Raw genomic sequence first — 17,389 nt, 5'->3', positions numbered from 1 at the left:
CGTACATTTTAGGAACAGCACAGACTCCTGAGTCCTCTCCAGTCCTCCACACCCACCTTGTAACATGGAAAAGGTAACTCTTCTTTCAGTCTGATGGGGAGATGACTGTTCTGAGAGGTGCCGAGACTTGTCACACAGCAGGTGAAGTTTTGGAAGAGCGGAGGCCAGAAGCTAGGAGTCCCAGACCTGCACCGTTGACACTGCCGTCTCCTCCCAGGTCAGGCCTGGGCTGTAGGAGTAGGTCAGCACTTGTCACCATGTTGGTCTCAGGACCTCTGCCTATAAATAGCAGAGGACTTGAGAGAGCTTCTGTTTGTGTGAGGTTTATCTATCAATATTTACCGTGTTAGATGTGAAGACTGAGAAGATGTTAAATATTTTACTAATCCACTTAAAAATAATTAAAATACGTACTACATGTTAACATAAATAACTCTATTTTAATGAAAAATAATTATATTTTCTAAAACAACATCAGTGAGAAGAGTGACATTGTTTTACACTCTTACACGTCTCTTTAATTTGGGTTTAATAGGAGATAGCTAGAATTGCGTATCTGCTTCTGCTCCACAACATGGAGCCTCTGGAAGACCCAACTGGATTTTCATGAGAGAACAAGAGTGAAAAAGGCAGATGACTTCTTAGTGTTATGGAAATAGCTCTGACCTTGTGGACCCCCTGAAAGGATCTCAGCGATGCTACAGGTCCTTGGACCGTGCTTGCAGCGTCACTGTGAAATGCTTCTTCCCAGGCGTCTCTCTGCGCCCCTCATACAAACCGCCCAGGGCCAGCAGCCGCCTTTGCCTTCCCTCCAGCTTCTTTGTCTGCAGGAGGCAGCCTAGTCCAGAGGGAAGGCTGTGAGCCAGACCTGGGTAGTTCCTGCCACCTCACTTACAAGCTGTGACCTTGGACTTTGGGCAAGTCACTTAATGTTCCTCAGCCTCTGTTTCCTCATTCTTATGTGGAGATGGACAATTACTTCTAGGCAGGTGTTGTCAGTTCAATGCGATAGTGATCAGGATTTGTGTCTTGGCACACTTCCCTCCTCCAGAAGTGGGCAGAGAGGGGCAGGGTAGTTAGCTCTGGGCCTGGGCCTACCCACCGGCTCCTCGCTCCTCTGCATGAGGCAGTGGTGGGAGATGGGGCCTGAGGACAGCCTCTGAGGAGGCTCCTGATGGGAAGAGCACCTGTAATAGCCTCATAATAGCCCTGCACCAGGCATTTGGAGGGTGAGCATCTGGCCCTCTCAGCTGCTGATCCGCAGGTTATGAGGCACTGGTCAGGCAAGGGGTGGACACTGGCCTTTGGCTCTCGCCAGGCGGGTTAGGGTTGAGCCGGCTTTACAAGGAGTCTGCCACTGGGTTGTGAATTCAACCTGATCCCACAGTGGGGCTGGTCTGGTGGGTTTGTTTGAGGGAGACCTGGTCTGTTGGTAGCCTATGACCAGCCCTCCCTTTAGCCCTTTCTTCTGTCTGCTTAACTGCCCTGGTTTGTTTTGGTAAGTGTTTTGTTTTGAAATCCTACCCGCCTGTGGAATTTCTGTGGCCCTGCAGGGTGGGGTTGCCACCTCTTTTATTCACCTCCCCACTCCATTGGCCCCAGGCAGCTGAGTCTGCAGGAGCCCTGACTCCACCTTCCTGATTCCCAGCTCCCCCAGCCCTGCTGACCCCGCCCTACTCCCCCCCTCCTCAGAACAGTGCCAGTGACCTGGGGGACATAGCTTCACCCATGCTCAGCCTGGCACTTATGCACACATCTCCAGCATAGGCCTAACTCCAAGTATTTAAGGCCCTTTCTTGTGTTTTATTTTATCTGATTTGGCTTTTTGTGGCTTTCCTTCCTTTTGTACTAATGCTTCTCTCTGATCTTATTTGCATTCAAATTACCTCGCCAGGTGGTTCACCAATCAGAGGTAAGAATGCTGTCCGTGCATCTCGCCACGCCACGCCACGCCACTGCCGTCACCACCACTCCATCCCGTCCAGTCCGTCACCTCCCCCATCCCCATCTTGACCTCTCCAGCTCCTCATCTCCAGCTCCGGCCCCCTCAACACCACCAGCCACCACACACATCCACTCTCAGTCATTCCCTCCTGTGGACTCATCCATTGCAAGTCTGAATTGTGGAGATTCTCGGCTGAGCCCTGCCTTGGGGGTGGCAAGCCCTACTGCCCAGGCCTTCTAGGCCAGCCCCACAGACGGGACCCTTTTGGCTCCTGCAGCGGAGCCACGCCCTGGTCCCCAAGGCTGACCACAGGTGGAGAGTCTTCCCATGAGGTGGGGGAGCATGACCAAGCCCTGCCTTTCCTCTCGAGAAGCTCCTTTGTCTTGGGGCCCTCAAGTATTGCTTGACTTCCCTTAACATTCTGACTGATGGTAGAATGAGGATCATCCTGTAAATTCTCAGCCCAGCAAACACTCGGAGGGACATGCAGTTAAAACTTTAGTGTAGATGCTGGGATGACAACGGAGAAACCAACAGGGTCCTGCGTAACTAGATCACCTGACTTGTCAGCCTCCGGCTGCGTTTGTGCAGCATGGCCCTGCAGCTTGGGGGTCAAACAGAGATCAGGGTTCAAGTGTGACTCACCACCTGCATGACCTTCAAAAAATTGATCATCTCTCAGAAGTCTGTTTGCTCTTTAAATTTGGGCTAGGGCCCCACCTCGTGGGATCACGAGGACTAGAGGAGAGGGTGAGGATGTGGGCAGCGTCTGGCACAGAGCAGACACCCTATAAAATGGTTGCTTCTGTACAGTTTTTATTCACGTCATTTTTCTCTCCACTTCTCTCAGTGTCCTTGGGCACATCTAGACCCTCAGAGGTCAGGGCCAGGGTGGTCTCAGGACGGAAACTGAGGCTGGGAGGAGCAGCTGCCTCCCTGTGGGGCATCTTGTCCATCACCCCCTGAGGATAGGACTCATCCTCCAGATCCCCCACCCATCCTCTCAGCCCACACTGACTCTTCATGGCCCTGCTGCTAGGCCTTGGTGTTGGTTCTCCATAGGGGGGTTTCTGTGTGCAAATGGCCTCAGGGTCTACCTTGGGTCCCCTGATCAGTCCTAGCTCTTTCTCCGGGGAGCTTCCTTCCCCAGCAGGGATCCCACCCAGGCACTACTTCCTACTCCCGTCTGTGGCACCAATCTCCCCTCACCCTCAAGCCGAGCTGACCTTAGTGCAGCCCCCACCCAGCGAGGAGCCTGACCCTCACTGCTTGAGTGAACGTTTTCTGTAACAACGTTCATCCATCCCATAAACATGGCCTGTTGGGTGCCTGTCAGGGCTGTTCTCTCAGGAGTTGGGTATTTGTCATGTGCCCAGGCCCTCACGTTCCCTGATACCCAGTGGGGAGGGCTGAGGCCAGGACCATAGAGCAGGCCAGCCTCTTGTCTTTCTGCACTGGGGCTGAGCCTGGGCAGCCCTTTCCCCCAGCTCCACCTCCCGGCCCTCTAGGTGTTCATGGCCCTCCTGCTGCCCTGGGTCTGGGTGGTGAAAGAGGGATGTCAGGCAGTGAAGGGGCTGCAGCTCGGACTGGTGGTGGTCCTTCCCTGGGGCCTGGGCCGTGAGAACGTGGCTTGGAACTCTTCCTGTGGCTCCTGTCCAGTCTAGTCAGGTGGGGTCCGGCAGGTTCTGTCTGTTTCTTGTGTGGGTGTGATCGTCAGCCTGCCTGAACCCTGGGAGGGGTGGGGCTGTTAGGGTCACTCCAGCTGTTCTGTGCAGGCAGTGGTTTTCTGTCAGGCTGTGTCCTGTGGGGCTATTAACTGTCCGTTGGACCGTCCTGTGTGGGTGTGATTGTCTGTTGGCTTGTTCCGGGGAGGGGGTGTTGCCTGTGCCTCGGGCTGTTCCTGTCAGACAGCTTGCCCCATGTGTTCTCACCAGCAGTGTTTCCAAGTGGATACTGCCATGGCGGGGGATGGCCAAGTCAAGTGGTTTCACCCCTGCCCCGACCTTGGGCTCTCCCACCTGGATCTGCCAGGACTGGCCACCAGCCCAAGTTTCCTCTCTCTTCTGTGAGGGTCCTTTTCAGCTGCCCACCCAGTCCTGGCTCCTGCCTGTCTGCGGCCAGAGCAGCCCCTCAGGGCGGTGGCCCGAGTGGGAGCTACAGTCTCCATTAGCCTCCTGAATTATGCAGGAGCCGTGGTGGGTCGAAGCACTTTAGCAGGACCAGGCTGAGGAGAGGAGCCGGAATGGGTGGGGCTGGCGGGGTGGGGTTGTGAAGGGGAGGATGGGTGCTATGAGCAGAGGCTGCTGGGCACCAGGCCCCCAGGACAAGCCCCTTGCGTCCTGTGGGGTTCTGGTGGGCGGCAGATTCTCAGGTTCTTGTGCGATGAGGGCATCGCGTGCCTGCGAATCCCTGGCCAGCAGGTCTGCAGGCTGCTCCCACCCACGCCTGGCTCCGCTCTGCTCGGCGGGGCCCGTAGGGCCGGGAGCACTGATGGGGATGCTCACTGGCAAACAGCCTTCAGTACTGGCTGGAACATGGTGGATGCTCAGTGGACTGGGGGTGGTGTAGAGCCCCTGGCTGAGCTGACAGGCCCGACTGGACTGTGGGCTGGGGTGGGATTGCACTCCAGAGTGAGACCCTTGGTTCCAGCCAGGAGGCTCCTGGGCTCGCCAGGGAGAGCTTTTGGGAAGCAGCACTGTTACTGGGGCATGGCCCTGATGTCTGCAACATCTGGTCAACACAAGCCACAATTGCTGTTGATCCCTCTCCCCATATTCCAGGCCTGACCTCTGTCTTTGCATCCCTGCAGGTGCCTTGCAGATTGAGAGCAGCGAGGAGTCGGACCAAGGCAAGTACGAGTGTGTGGCGACCAACTCTGCAGGCACACGCTACTCGGCCCCTGCCAACCTGTATGTGCGAGGTAAGGACTCAGGCAATGTCCAGCCCTGTCTCCACGGAGCTGAGCTGCCCCTGCCGGGCGTGCTGCCTGGAGCCCTTAGTGTGGACACACACATGAGGGGCTGCCACGGGCCTGGTCTCTCTTCCTCTCTCCTCTTCCTGCAGCAGCCATAGTAGCGGCAACAGCTCCCACTGGGCGGGCTCCTAAAGTCTGCCACTCCTCTGCCTTCCTTCCCCGCAGGCCTTTTGGGAAGCAGCTACCCTTGGGAGCATTTGTATCTCTTGTAGGTCCTGCCACGTGGGCCAGGAGCCCCACAGGAGTCTAGAGCCTTCTGAGCAGACTTCTCATTGCATGTGTATGTGTGTTTGTGCACAAGCAGGCGCATATTTGTGTGTAAACGTGTGCACACCTGCCTGGCCTTCCTTGAGTGTGTCTTGCCCACTCTAGCAGGGTGGGCTCCAGGCCAGGTGAGCCCCCTCTGGCCAGGTCTGCCTGGGGCCTTCCTGGAGGAGGAACCAGTCGGGACACTTGTATAGAGGGTCTGTGCTCTGTCACCAGCCAGGACCCTTGTGTAGGGGGTCAGGCTGAGGCAGCTGAGAGCCCCCACAGGTGAGCATCTACTGTGTTTCAGGTGTTCCTTGCTGGGACTAAGTGGATCATGCATTTTCACCAGTCCAGGTACCCAGCTGAGAGGGCTCCGGGACTGTTTTGGAGTGTTCAGTCTCTGCTCTGCTCACAGCCCAGGGGTGACTGAAGCTGGCCACCTGCCCCTTCCTGAGAACACACTGGGTCTGGTGTGGATGGTGCTCAGGAGGGGCCTGGGAGCCCCTGCTACCCCCTGCCATCCCCTTGCTTAGCCCTCCTGCACGTACAGGCATCACTAAAAGTGAAACTGTGTCCACTCGCAGGATTTGTAAAGGAAAGTGGATGCGGCTTCCTTACAGCAATGATTTCATCGTGCTAAATGCTTTGTGCAGCTTCGCGAGGGGTGTCATCTGCCTGTCTGCCCAGGGCCAAACACAGGGTGAGGTGATGGCAGTGGCCTGTCCCACTCTTTGGGGCCACTTGATCAGACAGGGCAGAGAGAATTAAGCCATCAACTCTGTACTTATTGAGGGACTGTGCTGTGTCAGGGCACAGGTTCCCGAGAGGCCCCGGGCTGCCCACCAGTTCTGTGATGGGAAAATTGTGCCTCAGAGACAGTGGACAGTACTTCTTTGGTGTCAGGGCCATGGGATGGGAGGTCCCCACTGCCCCCCTTGTCAGGTGTCCTGCTCGTCGGGCTCACCTAAGGGGACCCAGGGCGTGTCTTAAAGAACAGCATTGGGACAGGGAGGCCAGAAGCCCGAGAGTCACTCAAATGACCAAGATGAGTAGAACGGTGAACTGCACAGCCTTCCCCTCACACTGCTCCACGCAGAGCTTCTGAGAGGGACACTGGCCTGACGAGTCCCCTCTGGGAGAGGAGCAGCTGGAACGACCCTTCTCAAAGACCTGCCTCTGGACCATTCCAAATGCTGTGCAGTCTTGACCAACCTTTCTTCCAGAAGACCATAGGATTGAGAGAGCAGAGGTCCTGGGCCTCAGCAGGAAAGTCCTTCGCTGCATGTGTCTGCACTGGGAAGAGGAGAGGCCCCATGGAGCCACTGTGAACTCCGAGCTGGCTGCACGGGCATGGTCGTGTGGGTACACTTCCTGGGGCAGAGCTGCAGGAGGCCGTACTGAAGCAGGAGAGGGCCCGGACCCAAGGCGGATGGACCCTGCATTGTCATCTTGGCTGGGCAGTGTTCTCTGAAGTCACCATGCTGGCCTCAGCCTGAGGCAGGGCAGTGGGTTTTTGGAGCTGAGTTGAGCTGCTGTAGTTGGCAGCTCAGGCACTGATCAGGGAGCTCTTGCCTCCAGCCCCTTGGAGCCTCCCTGTCTGTGGGGCTCCCCCTGTCCACACATGGTTGGCTCAGGCAGAACCCTGACTGGCTCCTGCCATGGACCATCCCCCAGCCCCACCAGGTCTTCCTGAATGGCCTTCCTGGCTCATTCTCACAGCCTTCTGGGCAGGGAATGTGGAGGTTCCTTTAGTTCTAGCCCCACTTGACAGGGACCCTAAAACAGGCTGTTCCATCCTGGCTTTGGTGGTCTCTCCCTCTCTCTGTCACACACACACGTTCCTGTGGGCCCTGGTCTCTAAGGGCCGGTCCTAAGTCTCCATGCCCAGGCCTGACCTCAATCTGCACCTGCCCTGCTTTGCTGAGAGCGAGTTGCTCTAAAGCCTCAGGACAAGCCTTACTCTCTGGACTTGCAGACACCTGGAAAGCCCTGCTCCTAGGACCCTTGCCTCTGGTGTCCCCACCCCTCCTCGTCTCAGTCTTGGCAAAGCCCCTGCTTTCTGCCTCCAGCAGTGCTGAGGGTCCATCAGCCCAGCTCCTCTGGGACAGCCTCTGCTGTGTTGGCCACCAGCTCTGTGTCCTGAACCCTGCTGGAGGGTGGGCCACCCATGGAGAAACCCCCTAGTGCCGGCTTGCCTGCCAGCCTGTGTTCACCTGTCTTCCAGCAGAGCCACTGCAAGGCTTCCTTCCAGAGAAGGTGGCTGTGACCTTCCAGTCTGGTGGGAGGCCCCCACCAGGCTCCAGCTATCAGGACCTGAGCCTTGGCCTCTGGGTCCTGTGGACTGTAGCCCAGGGTTTCTCAACCTAGTGACATTTGAGGCCGAATAACTCTTAGTTGTGTGGGGCTGTCCTGTGCATTGTAGGATGTTTAGTAGCACCCCTGGCCCACTAGATGCCAGTAGCACTCGCTAGTCATGACAACCCAAAATGTCTCCAGAACTTGCCCAGTGTCACCTGGGGGAGTACCCCCTAGTTGAGAACCATTGCTCTGGATGGATGGCCTCCCACTGGCATTCATCTCCATCTGTCTCTGACTCTCTTCTTCCACCCTGTCCACTGAACCGAAGGGCACGTCCCCTTCTCAGATTTGGCTTCAGTGTCTGCCTCACATTCTCCTCTGTCCCCCAGACTCTCATAGCTCCTGCTGTTTCTCTGAGACCCTTCAGTGGCTGCATTTAATGGGACGGTGTGCGTAAAGCTCCTGGCAGGGCACCAGGCACGCAGGAAGTTCTTCGTAGTCAGTAGCCGCTGCTGCTCTCGGGAGTGCTGTTGGGGGATGCATCATCCAGTTACATCTGACGTTGCTCCCAGTTGCCCGCAGCTCCACCCACAGTCTAGCAGGCCCAGGCATGCTGCGTGGACCAGCCTGTCTCCGTCACCATCAGACTCCCTCCCTGAGTGACTCACTGTCTCCTTCTATCCACAGTTTTTCTCTCCTCCAGCTTTCAGGATGCACGACTGCCAGGGCCGGGGTGGGGCCCTCCGCAGAGCCTGGCCTCCCTGCCCCCAACCTTCCCCGTTCTCTACAGGGAGCTGGCCCCTGGGCCACAGCTATCTAAACAGGGCGATGTCACCATGGCCTTTCTCCCCACAGGTGCCCAGACCAGCTGCTCACCCTATAGTGCTGTGCAGTGTGGGGCTTCCTCAAGGTGGTGGGGTTCTAGCAGCCCGTCTGCCTTGGTGGTTTTGTGGGCTGGGTGGGCCCCAACCCCAAAGCCCAACTCACTGGGTCTGTCCAAGCCATGGGGTGCGTGTGAGGTATGGGGGCTGCCTGTGCCCCACTTCCACCCCTTCCCATCCCCCATTGGCGTCCTGGCACCTGCCAGCAGGACCCAGCCCTGTCCACTGTGTCCTCCATGAGTCCTGAGTCTTTCGTGAGCGGCGTGGTCCGCGCGCACCTGCGTGCACGTGCGTGTGCGTGGGGCACAAGAGTCTTGTCTCATTTCTGTGCTGTGTGGGCAGATGAAGGTTGGCCTGTTTTTACTCTCTCTGTGTTTCTCCTTGTCTTTTTTTTATTCCCTCCTCATCCTCATCGCACTCTGCCATCAACCCAAACTCTCATCTCTCAGATCAGCGAGAAGGTTGGTCCTTTTCACTTCTTATCCATCTACAGTTCGCCCGCCGATGGGATGCTCCCGTCAGTAGGGACCAGCGGGCTCAGTCAGCTCCCTCGGGCTCGCTCCGGCCAGGCCTGCCCGCCAGTCGGGCTCTGTTCTCCATTGTTTGGGCCGGCAGGCGGGCAGGACCGGGGGTGGGCGGGCAGCACCCCCCTGCCCTGCATGTTTCTGCTGCTTGGGTCCCTGACGCACCACATGTCTGCATGTCCCCTTAGCTGGGCTCCACTGCTGGGGTGGCCGGGTGGTCGTGGTGCATGGCACGACACGGCGCCCCACCTTTGTACTGGGCCAGGCTAGCTGTCTGTTCCAGGCAGAGTTCGAGTGGTTAGGGGAGCAGTAAGAGCTGTAGTGTTTCGTGCCTACCTGTGGGGCCTTCCATAGCCCCCCAGTCACCTAAACTCCACGTTTGCCCGAGCTTAGCTGAAACCACTGGGAAGACAAATGAAAAAGACGAATCTAGAATGAGTCCACCCATAAGATCCCATAGCACAGGACAAAAGTCCTGCAGGGTCTGGCCTGACCTTGAAAACCCTACCAAGCCTCAATGGGCAGCCAGCCCTATCTGCTTCACAGAGCTTGGTGTCCATGGCACAGGTGGATGGTGTCATCTTGGCTCACTGAGGAAGTCTCCTACGCTCTTATCTTTTCCCTCTCGGCTGGATCCAAATGAAGATCTGCACACCTGCCCCAGGTCCCTCTGCCTCAGCCTCCCTGCCAGCTCACGTTTCCTCAGCCCTGTGCTGGGTTCTGGGCATTCAGACCCAAGGAGCTCACACCTGACTGAACGGTCAGCTGCAACCTAGCAAGGCCCACATAGGGGCCCAAAAAAGCCCCCCACCCAGCCGCAGGTTGAGAAGGGCTTCCTGGAGACTCCACTCTGGCCCATTCCAGAGCTGTCTCACAAGGGGCTGGGATCTCAGACCCACCCTCATGGCCAGGCCCCTATCCCCAAGCGTCGGGCCAGCAGCAGGGGCTAGTGGTCACTCTTATGTCACATGGTCTCTGTGGTCGGAGGAGGCTCACCTGTCCACTGGGCTTTGGGCTGAGCCTCAGGGAGCAGACCCAGGCCACCTGGTCCCCTCTGCATCATCTCCGTGGCTTGAGTTTCCTCCACGAGGGAGAGGGAGCCAGTCGGGAGGAGGGCTGAGGCCTCGGCTCAGATATCAGCCCTGAGCATCTCTCCATATGCTCTCCTGAGCTCTGGGGCATTTTGGTTACACCATTTTGCTGACCGGGCGGATCTGCAGGGGCGTTCAGGAAACAGGCATCAGCAGAGACAGCCCAGCCCACAGCCGCCACCCCCTGTGCCTCCTCCCCTACTCTCCTGGTCCCTTGTCCTTTCTCTTTCTCCCCCTCCCTGGCCCCACCCAAAATAAGCATGTACACAAATATTTAACGGGAAGGCAGAAATGAGTTTCTAAATATTCTGGGGGGATTTGCCGGGCTGGTAATTTGTTTGGCGCTGATAATTACATCTTACATTTTTCCAGCTTTACTTAAAACTGTGTGCTGAGTGCGCCGGCATTTAATTACTGCTCTGCGGCAGCCACAAGGTTATTTATTAAAGAGTTATTTTATCTTGATACAGTGGATCCTGCCCCTTATCCCCTCCTTAATGTTGTGTTATTTTCATCAGAGAAATTTCCGCGAGTGAATGCCGATTGCGGGGCTGCCTCCCCCTGCGATTAGGCTGTCACTCTGCTGAATGCTGATGCCTCTAGGCGCCGCCACCGCCCTATTATAGGGGGTTGTCAGCGCAAATAATTAGACTTAAAAGTTACAGCTGAAATATAATCCAGAAATGCCAGGGCCCTGTTTTGGAAATTGTCTATAAAATGTCAGCACTAAGGATGCACAGGGAACGGTAATAGACCGGCATTGTCAGAGCCCAAGATTAGACCCTAAGTGCATTTTTCCCGGCTCTGGTTTTTCCTTCCCTGCTGTTGCTTCTGTCAATAGACTGAGTCCAGGGCGAGTCCTGCCACTTTTGGAGGCCCTGAGTCTGTGACAGCGGGAGGAATGATGGTGGGGCTGCTGCGGTGAGGCGCCAGCCACTCCTGGCTGTTGGGGTGGGGGTGGCTGTCCAGGCAGGTGCAGGAGGCAGGGCCCACTGGCTGTCTCTCACCTCTCTTGCCCCCACCTTCCCTCTGTAGACATTTCCTGACCTCCTGTGTGCTGGAGGAAGAGGAGTCTGAGCTGCAGGAAACCGCTCTCCAGGACTCCTTGGGTGTGGCTGGTGCCCAGTGTTCTTGTGAAACATCATGGGTGGCATACCCAGGAGTCTGGGCTTGAGGCCCTTGCCTGGTGCTAGCAATGACCTGAAGTGGCCTCCCCTTGGCCACTGGAGTTCTCCCTTCCACCTGCGTCTAGGAAGGAGAAAATAAAAAATAAAAACAGAACTGCTCTCAATGTTAGTTCCTGAAGGGCCCTTATTTTCTGGCACTGGAATAGAAGACGTTGTCCTCCAGGGACTGTTTTGGGTGAAGACCAGTGAACTTTCTGCACTGCTTAGGTTGGGACCCGAGGTTTACTGGCCAAGGACATACTTCCTTTTCTTTGCTCTTTGTTCTTCTGTCGTGGGACATGTCAGGCCCCAAGATTCCACCACTGAACAGGGTCAGGCTTGCAGCCGTGACCTCTCCTGTGGCACAGGCTCTCCAAATGCCATCCTCATGCCAACTGGAGAATATCTTCTCCTGCCAGCCTTGGCTAACCCAGAAGCCAAGAAACTCCAGAAGCTTCTCCCTGGAGCTTCATGGGTCTCTTTTTTCAGCCCTGTTAGCCAGGGCTCAAAAGGGTGTGGGCTTACCATCGCACAGACCTACTCCTAGTACGTATGTGAACTCAGGCATGTCACTTAAAGTGTCAGTCTGCAGTCAGTTCCTTTGTAGTCGGAAGGTTGATAGCATCTACAGCATGGAACCTTCTCCACACAGTAGGTGCTCAAGAGTGATTTTCCTTCCTCAAACTTGTTTTGATGTCCTTGAGCAAGGAGGAGATGGGACAGCCACTGGCTGAGAGGAGAGGAGAGACTGGGTCAGTTAAGGCTCCTCTTCGTGTCCTTCTGCTCGAGCCAGGGCTGTGCTGGACCCCTCCCTTCCTTGGCACGCCTGGGCCTCGTATGCAAACAGACCTGCTTGCCAGCACCTCTCCATCCACAGCCCACCCCTCAGGCTCAGCTCCAGAGCCCAGAAGTGGCAGCACCACCAAGCTGGGTGACTCTTCTGTCTGTGCCTCCTGGCCTCACTCTTGAGCCATTTGTGGGGAGTGCTCAAAGGGGGCTCTTTGTTGTGGCTTCCTCTTGCCAGCCATGCCCCGGGATGCCCCTGTTCTCTGCCACACAGAACTGCTTTACCTGTGATGTGCTGTCATCATTTGGCGTGAAGTCCCAGCTTTCAGAAAAATCACAGGAACCCACTTACGTCAGCTTAAACAAAACAAGGAAACTCTTATCTTATCAAACTAAAAGATGTAGAAGTAAATTTGGTGTCAGGCAGGGCTGGATCCAGATGCTTAAACAGTTTGGTCAGTCATTTGTCTGTCTTTGTGTCTTAGCTCTGCTCTCCTAGTTGACTTCTTTGTTCTCAAGCAGGTTTTCTCAGGTGTTGTCAAAGGTGGTTCCCACTCCCCCTAAGGTTAGCCACTGCAGTAGAGAGAGTCGCTGTTGTAGTAGTTTTTGCAAAAGTCCAAAGGCTATATCTCAATAGCCACGGCTGGGTCACACGCTCCATGTAGCCAGAATGGGAGAAGAGGTGGTTCCCCAAAGAAGATGAGGATGCCAGTTCGAGAAGGCAGAACGCTGGATGTCCACGAGACACGCTGAGACCTCAAGTGAGCCTGGGGACACAGAGGGAGATAGACCTGGCCCGTGATGCCATCGTGCCTGCTTCTGGGGGGACTGCCAGTGTTTTGGCTCCGTCTGGAGGCCTCAGAGCGAGGTGGTGGGGATGGAGCTGAGGCAGGGGCTGAGTAAGGTGGGGTCCTGCGGTCTGGGCTGAGGAGTCGTTGGGGAACTGTGCAGGAGTCTTTCACAGGGAAGTATTGTGAGCAGGTTTGTGCCAGCTGTTTTTGGAGGGCCGGTCATGGGAGCAGGGGCCCAGAGGACAGGGCAGGAAGAACAGCGAAGAACCCGATGCAGTGATCCAAGGAAAGATGGTGGTGGCAGTTGCCCATGGATACGGAGTGAAATTAGTGGGTTTGGAAGATATTTTAGGCAGTGCATTAACAGGACTGATGATCTGCTGGATGTCTGGTCGCTGGGCCTCAGCTTGACCCCTGTGCAGTGAGGTCAGAGGTCGGACCAGGTGGTCTCTGCAGTTGCTTCCAGCTCGGATTCTGTGGTTTGGGGCTGTGTGAGCAGCAGAGGTGCTCTCATGTTGCACCACAGGTCCTTTGCATGCTTAGGCTCCCCAGCAAGGGTCCTCAGAGACCCACACTCTTGGTGGTGCCCTCTGGTCACTTAGCCTCACTGCCTGCCTTCTCCGGCCTGCGAAGGACACACCCCAGTCCCTGCCCACCAGCTGCATGACCCGTCTGCATGCTGAGCATGCCTGCCCATGGCTAGGTCTTGCCTGCCTGCCCTCCCTCTGCATGTTCTGAATGTCTGTGCCAAGCTTGCAACTTGGGGGGGTTCCAGGCTGCACCTTGGACTGAGAAGCTCAGAATAGCTTCTGACCTGGGGAGCCCAAGGCTGGAGGTCGTGGTCAGGCACAGCCACCCTCCCCCTTGAGACCCTTGTTCATTGGCGCGGAAAGCCTTCTGTTCGGCGCCGTCATCATGTTAACCACCATCGTCATGCCCATCCTGCCCGCGGACCACGTCCCTGGCCCGCCCCAGCCCTTTGTCCCTGCCCAGCCCCCCTGAGGTGTGGCTCTCCTCTTGGGTTCCCATGCTGTGCCTTGAGCATGGCTGAGGTCCCAGCAGGTAGTCATGCCGTTGACCTCATCTCTTGCTCTCGGATCATGGCCTGGAGGTGGAGGCAGTGACTCTAGAGAAGGTGGCCATGTCACACCTGGACTGACCTTCTGCCCTTCCCCAGCCATGCTCAGAGGACCCTCCACCCTGGGTTGCCTGGGTTTCTCTCACTGGTGCCCCAGGTAACCCCTCTGGAGACCCTGGTGGGGGGTGAGGGGTCAGGAGCAGGTAGGGGAGAACACTGGACTGCAACCTGGGATGTGGCCCTGACTAGGCCTGGATTGTAGACATGAGGCCTGGACCTTGGACTGAGTCCCTGTCTGACCCTAGGTAGTCAGGACTTTTCAGGGCCTCAGTTTCCTGGGCTGTAAAATGGGAACTTGGCTGTGGAATCTCTTGTGTTCCAGACAATCCCTGAGTATGGGGGCTACTTGTAGCCCAATGTGGGGTGGGAGATAGTAAACCAGCACCCAGGGATTCTGCCCCTCCTGTCTCTGAGGTGGGTTTGGCTCTGACAAGAGGGACTTCCTGGATGAGGGGCCCCTGCCCTTCCATCCTCCCTCGTGTCCTGCCCACCCTATGAGTGCCTCTCTCCCTCCTCCCACAGTGCGCCGTGTGGCTCCTCGTTTCTCCATCCCTCCCAGCAGCCAGGAGGTGATGCCGGGCGGCAGCGTGAACCTGACTTGCGTCGCGGTGGGTGCGCCCATGCCCTATGTGAAATGGATGATGGGGGCTGAGGAGCTCACCAAGGAGGACGAGATGCCAGTTGGCCGCAATGTGCTGGAGCTCAACAACGTCGTGCGCTCTGCCAACTACACCTGCGTGGCCATCTCCTCACTAGGCATGATTGAGGCCACGGCCCAGGTCACAGTGAAAGGTGAGTGCCTCAGACATGCCTGCAGTGGCCTGTGGCCTGCCCTGTGTCAGAGGGCAACAGGAGGTCCCAGCACCCGTGGCAGGCGAGCATGGATACTGTGCGGACAGGCAAGGCCTAGTGGTCATTGCTCTCTCCTGGGTGCCCAGGCTCTGGGGTTCTCCTGGCCCTTGGTGGTGGAGGGAGGGGTTTCTGCCATTAATAGTGTTAACATAATAGCTGACAGGTACCAAGTTCCTTGGGCCAGACTCTGCCCTGGCAAGCTCAGATTACTTTGTTCAGTGTCCGTGTTACCCTGGGAGGTAGATGCTCTTGTCATCCCCATTTTACAAGTGAGAGAATTGAGGTGCAGGGCCACACAGAAGAAAATGATGGAGTAGGGACTTGTGTAGCTACCTAGCCACTACATAGCAGTAGCCTCTCAGGTTTACCTGCCTCCCAGCAAGAAAGATGTTGTGAAATAGTAGCCAAGGGGGTCGTGAGTTCTCCACCAGGGCCCTGGGACAGGCACACATACATAGCCCCCTGTGGGCTCCCTGCTTCCCCTCTCGCCTCCCTGTCCATCCTCCATCCTACAATTGAATGATCTTTTAAAAATGTAGGGGCTGGCCTGGTGGCACAGCAGTTAAGTGTGCACGTCCCGCTTCAGCGGCCCGGGGTGCACCAGTTTGGATCCCGGGTGTGGACATAGCACCACTTGGGACACCCTGCTGTGGTAGGCGTCCCACATATAAAGTAGAGGAAGATGGGCATGGATCTTAGCTTGGGGCCAGTCTTCCTCAGCGAAAAGAGGAGGATTGGCAGCAGTTAGCTCAGGGCTAATCTTCCTCAAAAAAAAAAAAAATGTAAAGCAGGATCATGTCACTCCCTTTTAAGAAAGGGAGAAATTCCTTCCACTGGCTTCCCATTGCTTTTAGGATAAGGCCCAGGGTCCTCACTGTGGCTTCCCTCCCTCACCACACGGACACTTCTCCATTTCACCAGGCTCCTTACCTAGCCCTTGCGCTCCTCACCCAGCCCTTGCCATCTCTGGCTCTATCTTGCTCTCCAGGTCTTAACTCTGAGGCCTTCCCCAATCACCCCATACAAGGAGATTCCCTGGATTTTTCCCCATCTCAGCACCCTGCTTTCTGCTGTCCTTGCACAGACTAGAATCGAGATTATCACTCATTGGTTGCTTCTGTCTCACACTGGAATATAAACTCTTTGAGAGCAGGGGTGTGACTGTCCGTGTGACATAGTGTCCTCAGCCCTGGCACAGTGCTGGCACTTGGGTCCTGCTTGGCCTGGGACTTTTCCACCTTCGATTTGAGCCAAGCCACCAGGTCCATGGAGCCACCAGCCTCATCCTCTTTCCAAAATCCAGGGCCATTCCCTTAGGAAATGTCATCCCCCTCCCTGGCCCCATCACACATACTCACCAACAGGGGGCGCAGGCACCTGCAGCGGCAGATCTCTGTTGCCCAGCCCGTGTGCTTTCCATCGGCGTGGAGTATGGGCAGGCCACAGCACCTCTGGGTCTGTTGTTACTGAGGATCCACTGAGTTCTAGAAGTGACGTGGGTAGACACTAGATCCCCCAAGGCCCCTGGGGTCACTGACAGGCCCAGTCACCATCCCCCACTAGGTGCCTTCAGAGATCACCAGAGCTTACCAGACCATTCTTCAGGGTAGGCTGTGGGGTCAACCACACTCTGGTTGGATGACCCCATGAGCAGGGTTGGCTCCTGGAGTCATGACCTTGGGCAGCCCTAAGCCTTCCACTTTGTCCCCAGCTCTGCCGAAGCCTCCAATTGACCTTGTAGTGACGGAGACGACTGCCACCAGTGTCACCCTGACATGGGACTCTGGGAACTCGGAGCCCGTGTCCTACTACGGTATCCAGTACCGTGCAACAGGCACAGAGGGCCCTTTCCAGGAAGTGGATGGCGTGGCCACCACCCGCTACAGCATCGGTGGCCTTAGCCCTTTCTCAGAGTATGCCTTCCGCGTGCTGGCAGTGAACAGCATCGGCCGAGGGCCGCCCAGTGAGGCGGTGCGGGCCCGCACTGGGGAGCAGGCGCCCTCCAGCCCACCGCGCCGCGTGCAGGCACGCATGCTGAGCTCCAGCACCATGCTGGTGCAATGGGAGCCACCTGAGGAGCCCAACGGCCTGGTGCGGGGCTACCGCGTCTACTACACTCCTGACTCCCGCCGCCCCCTGAGCGCCTGGCACAAGCACAACACAGACGCGGGACTCCTCACCACCGTGGGCAGCCTGCTGCCTGGCATCACCTACAGCCTGCGCGTGTTGGCCTTCACCGCCGTTGGCGACGGCCCGCCCAGCCCCACCATCCAGGTCAAGACGCAGCAGGGAGGTAGGTGCGGGCAGCGTGCTGGCTGGACGGGCCGCTGCAGAGCTGGGTTGGGCAAGGCGGTGGTGGCGCGCCCTTGCTCAGGCTGTGAGCTTGGGGGCGCTGGGAGGGTGAGGACTTGTCTTCCACAGATGCGTGGTCACTTGGGATGCAGGACAAAGGTGTGGGAGTGAGAATCTGGGTCCTTTTCCTGAGTGCCCCTGCCCTCAAGAGGGATTGGTGAGGCTGATGGCGCTGCTGTGGGGCTGTTGCAGTGCCTGCCCAGCCTGCGGACTTCCAGGCCGAGGCGGAGTCAGACACCAGGATCCAGCTCTCATGGCTGCTGCCCCCGCAGGAGCGGATCATCAAGTATGAGCTGGTGTACTGGGCGGCAGAGGATGAAGGCCAGCAGGTGAGTGCCCAGC

The 17,389-nt window shown here is 57.0% G+C and overlaps 1 protein-coding gene across 14 annotated transcripts in view; it reads left to right on the top strand.

Moving 5' to 3' along the window:
• The window catches only part of PTPRF (protein tyrosine phosphatase receptor type F), an 86,688-nt gene that overhangs the window by 39,697 nt on the left and 29,602 nt on the right, over positions 1-17,389 (top strand). For all 14 annotated transcript variants that reach the window (XM_070510111.1, XM_070510107.1, XM_070510110.1 and 11 more), the window contains exons 7-10: positions 4,755-4,865; positions 14,366-14,635; positions 16,407-16,988; positions 17,240-17,376. In XM_070510111.1, the coding sequence (XP_070366212.1) occupies positions 4,755-4,865; positions 14,366-14,635; positions 16,407-16,988; positions 17,240-17,376 (1,100 nt within the window). The remainder of the gene's footprint in view (positions 1-4,754; positions 4,866-14,365; positions 14,636-16,406; positions 16,989-17,239; positions 17,377-17,389) is intronic.

The sequence above is a fragment of the Equus asinus genome, chromosome 5, assembly GCF_041296235.1.
Source record: "Equus asinus isolate D_3611 breed Donkey chromosome 5, EquAss-T2T_v2, whole genome shotgun sequence".
Taxonomy (NCBI): domain Eukaryota; kingdom Metazoa; phylum Chordata; class Mammalia; order Perissodactyla; family Equidae; genus Equus; species Equus asinus.
This window is presented reverse-complemented; position numbering and strand designations above follow the sequence as displayed.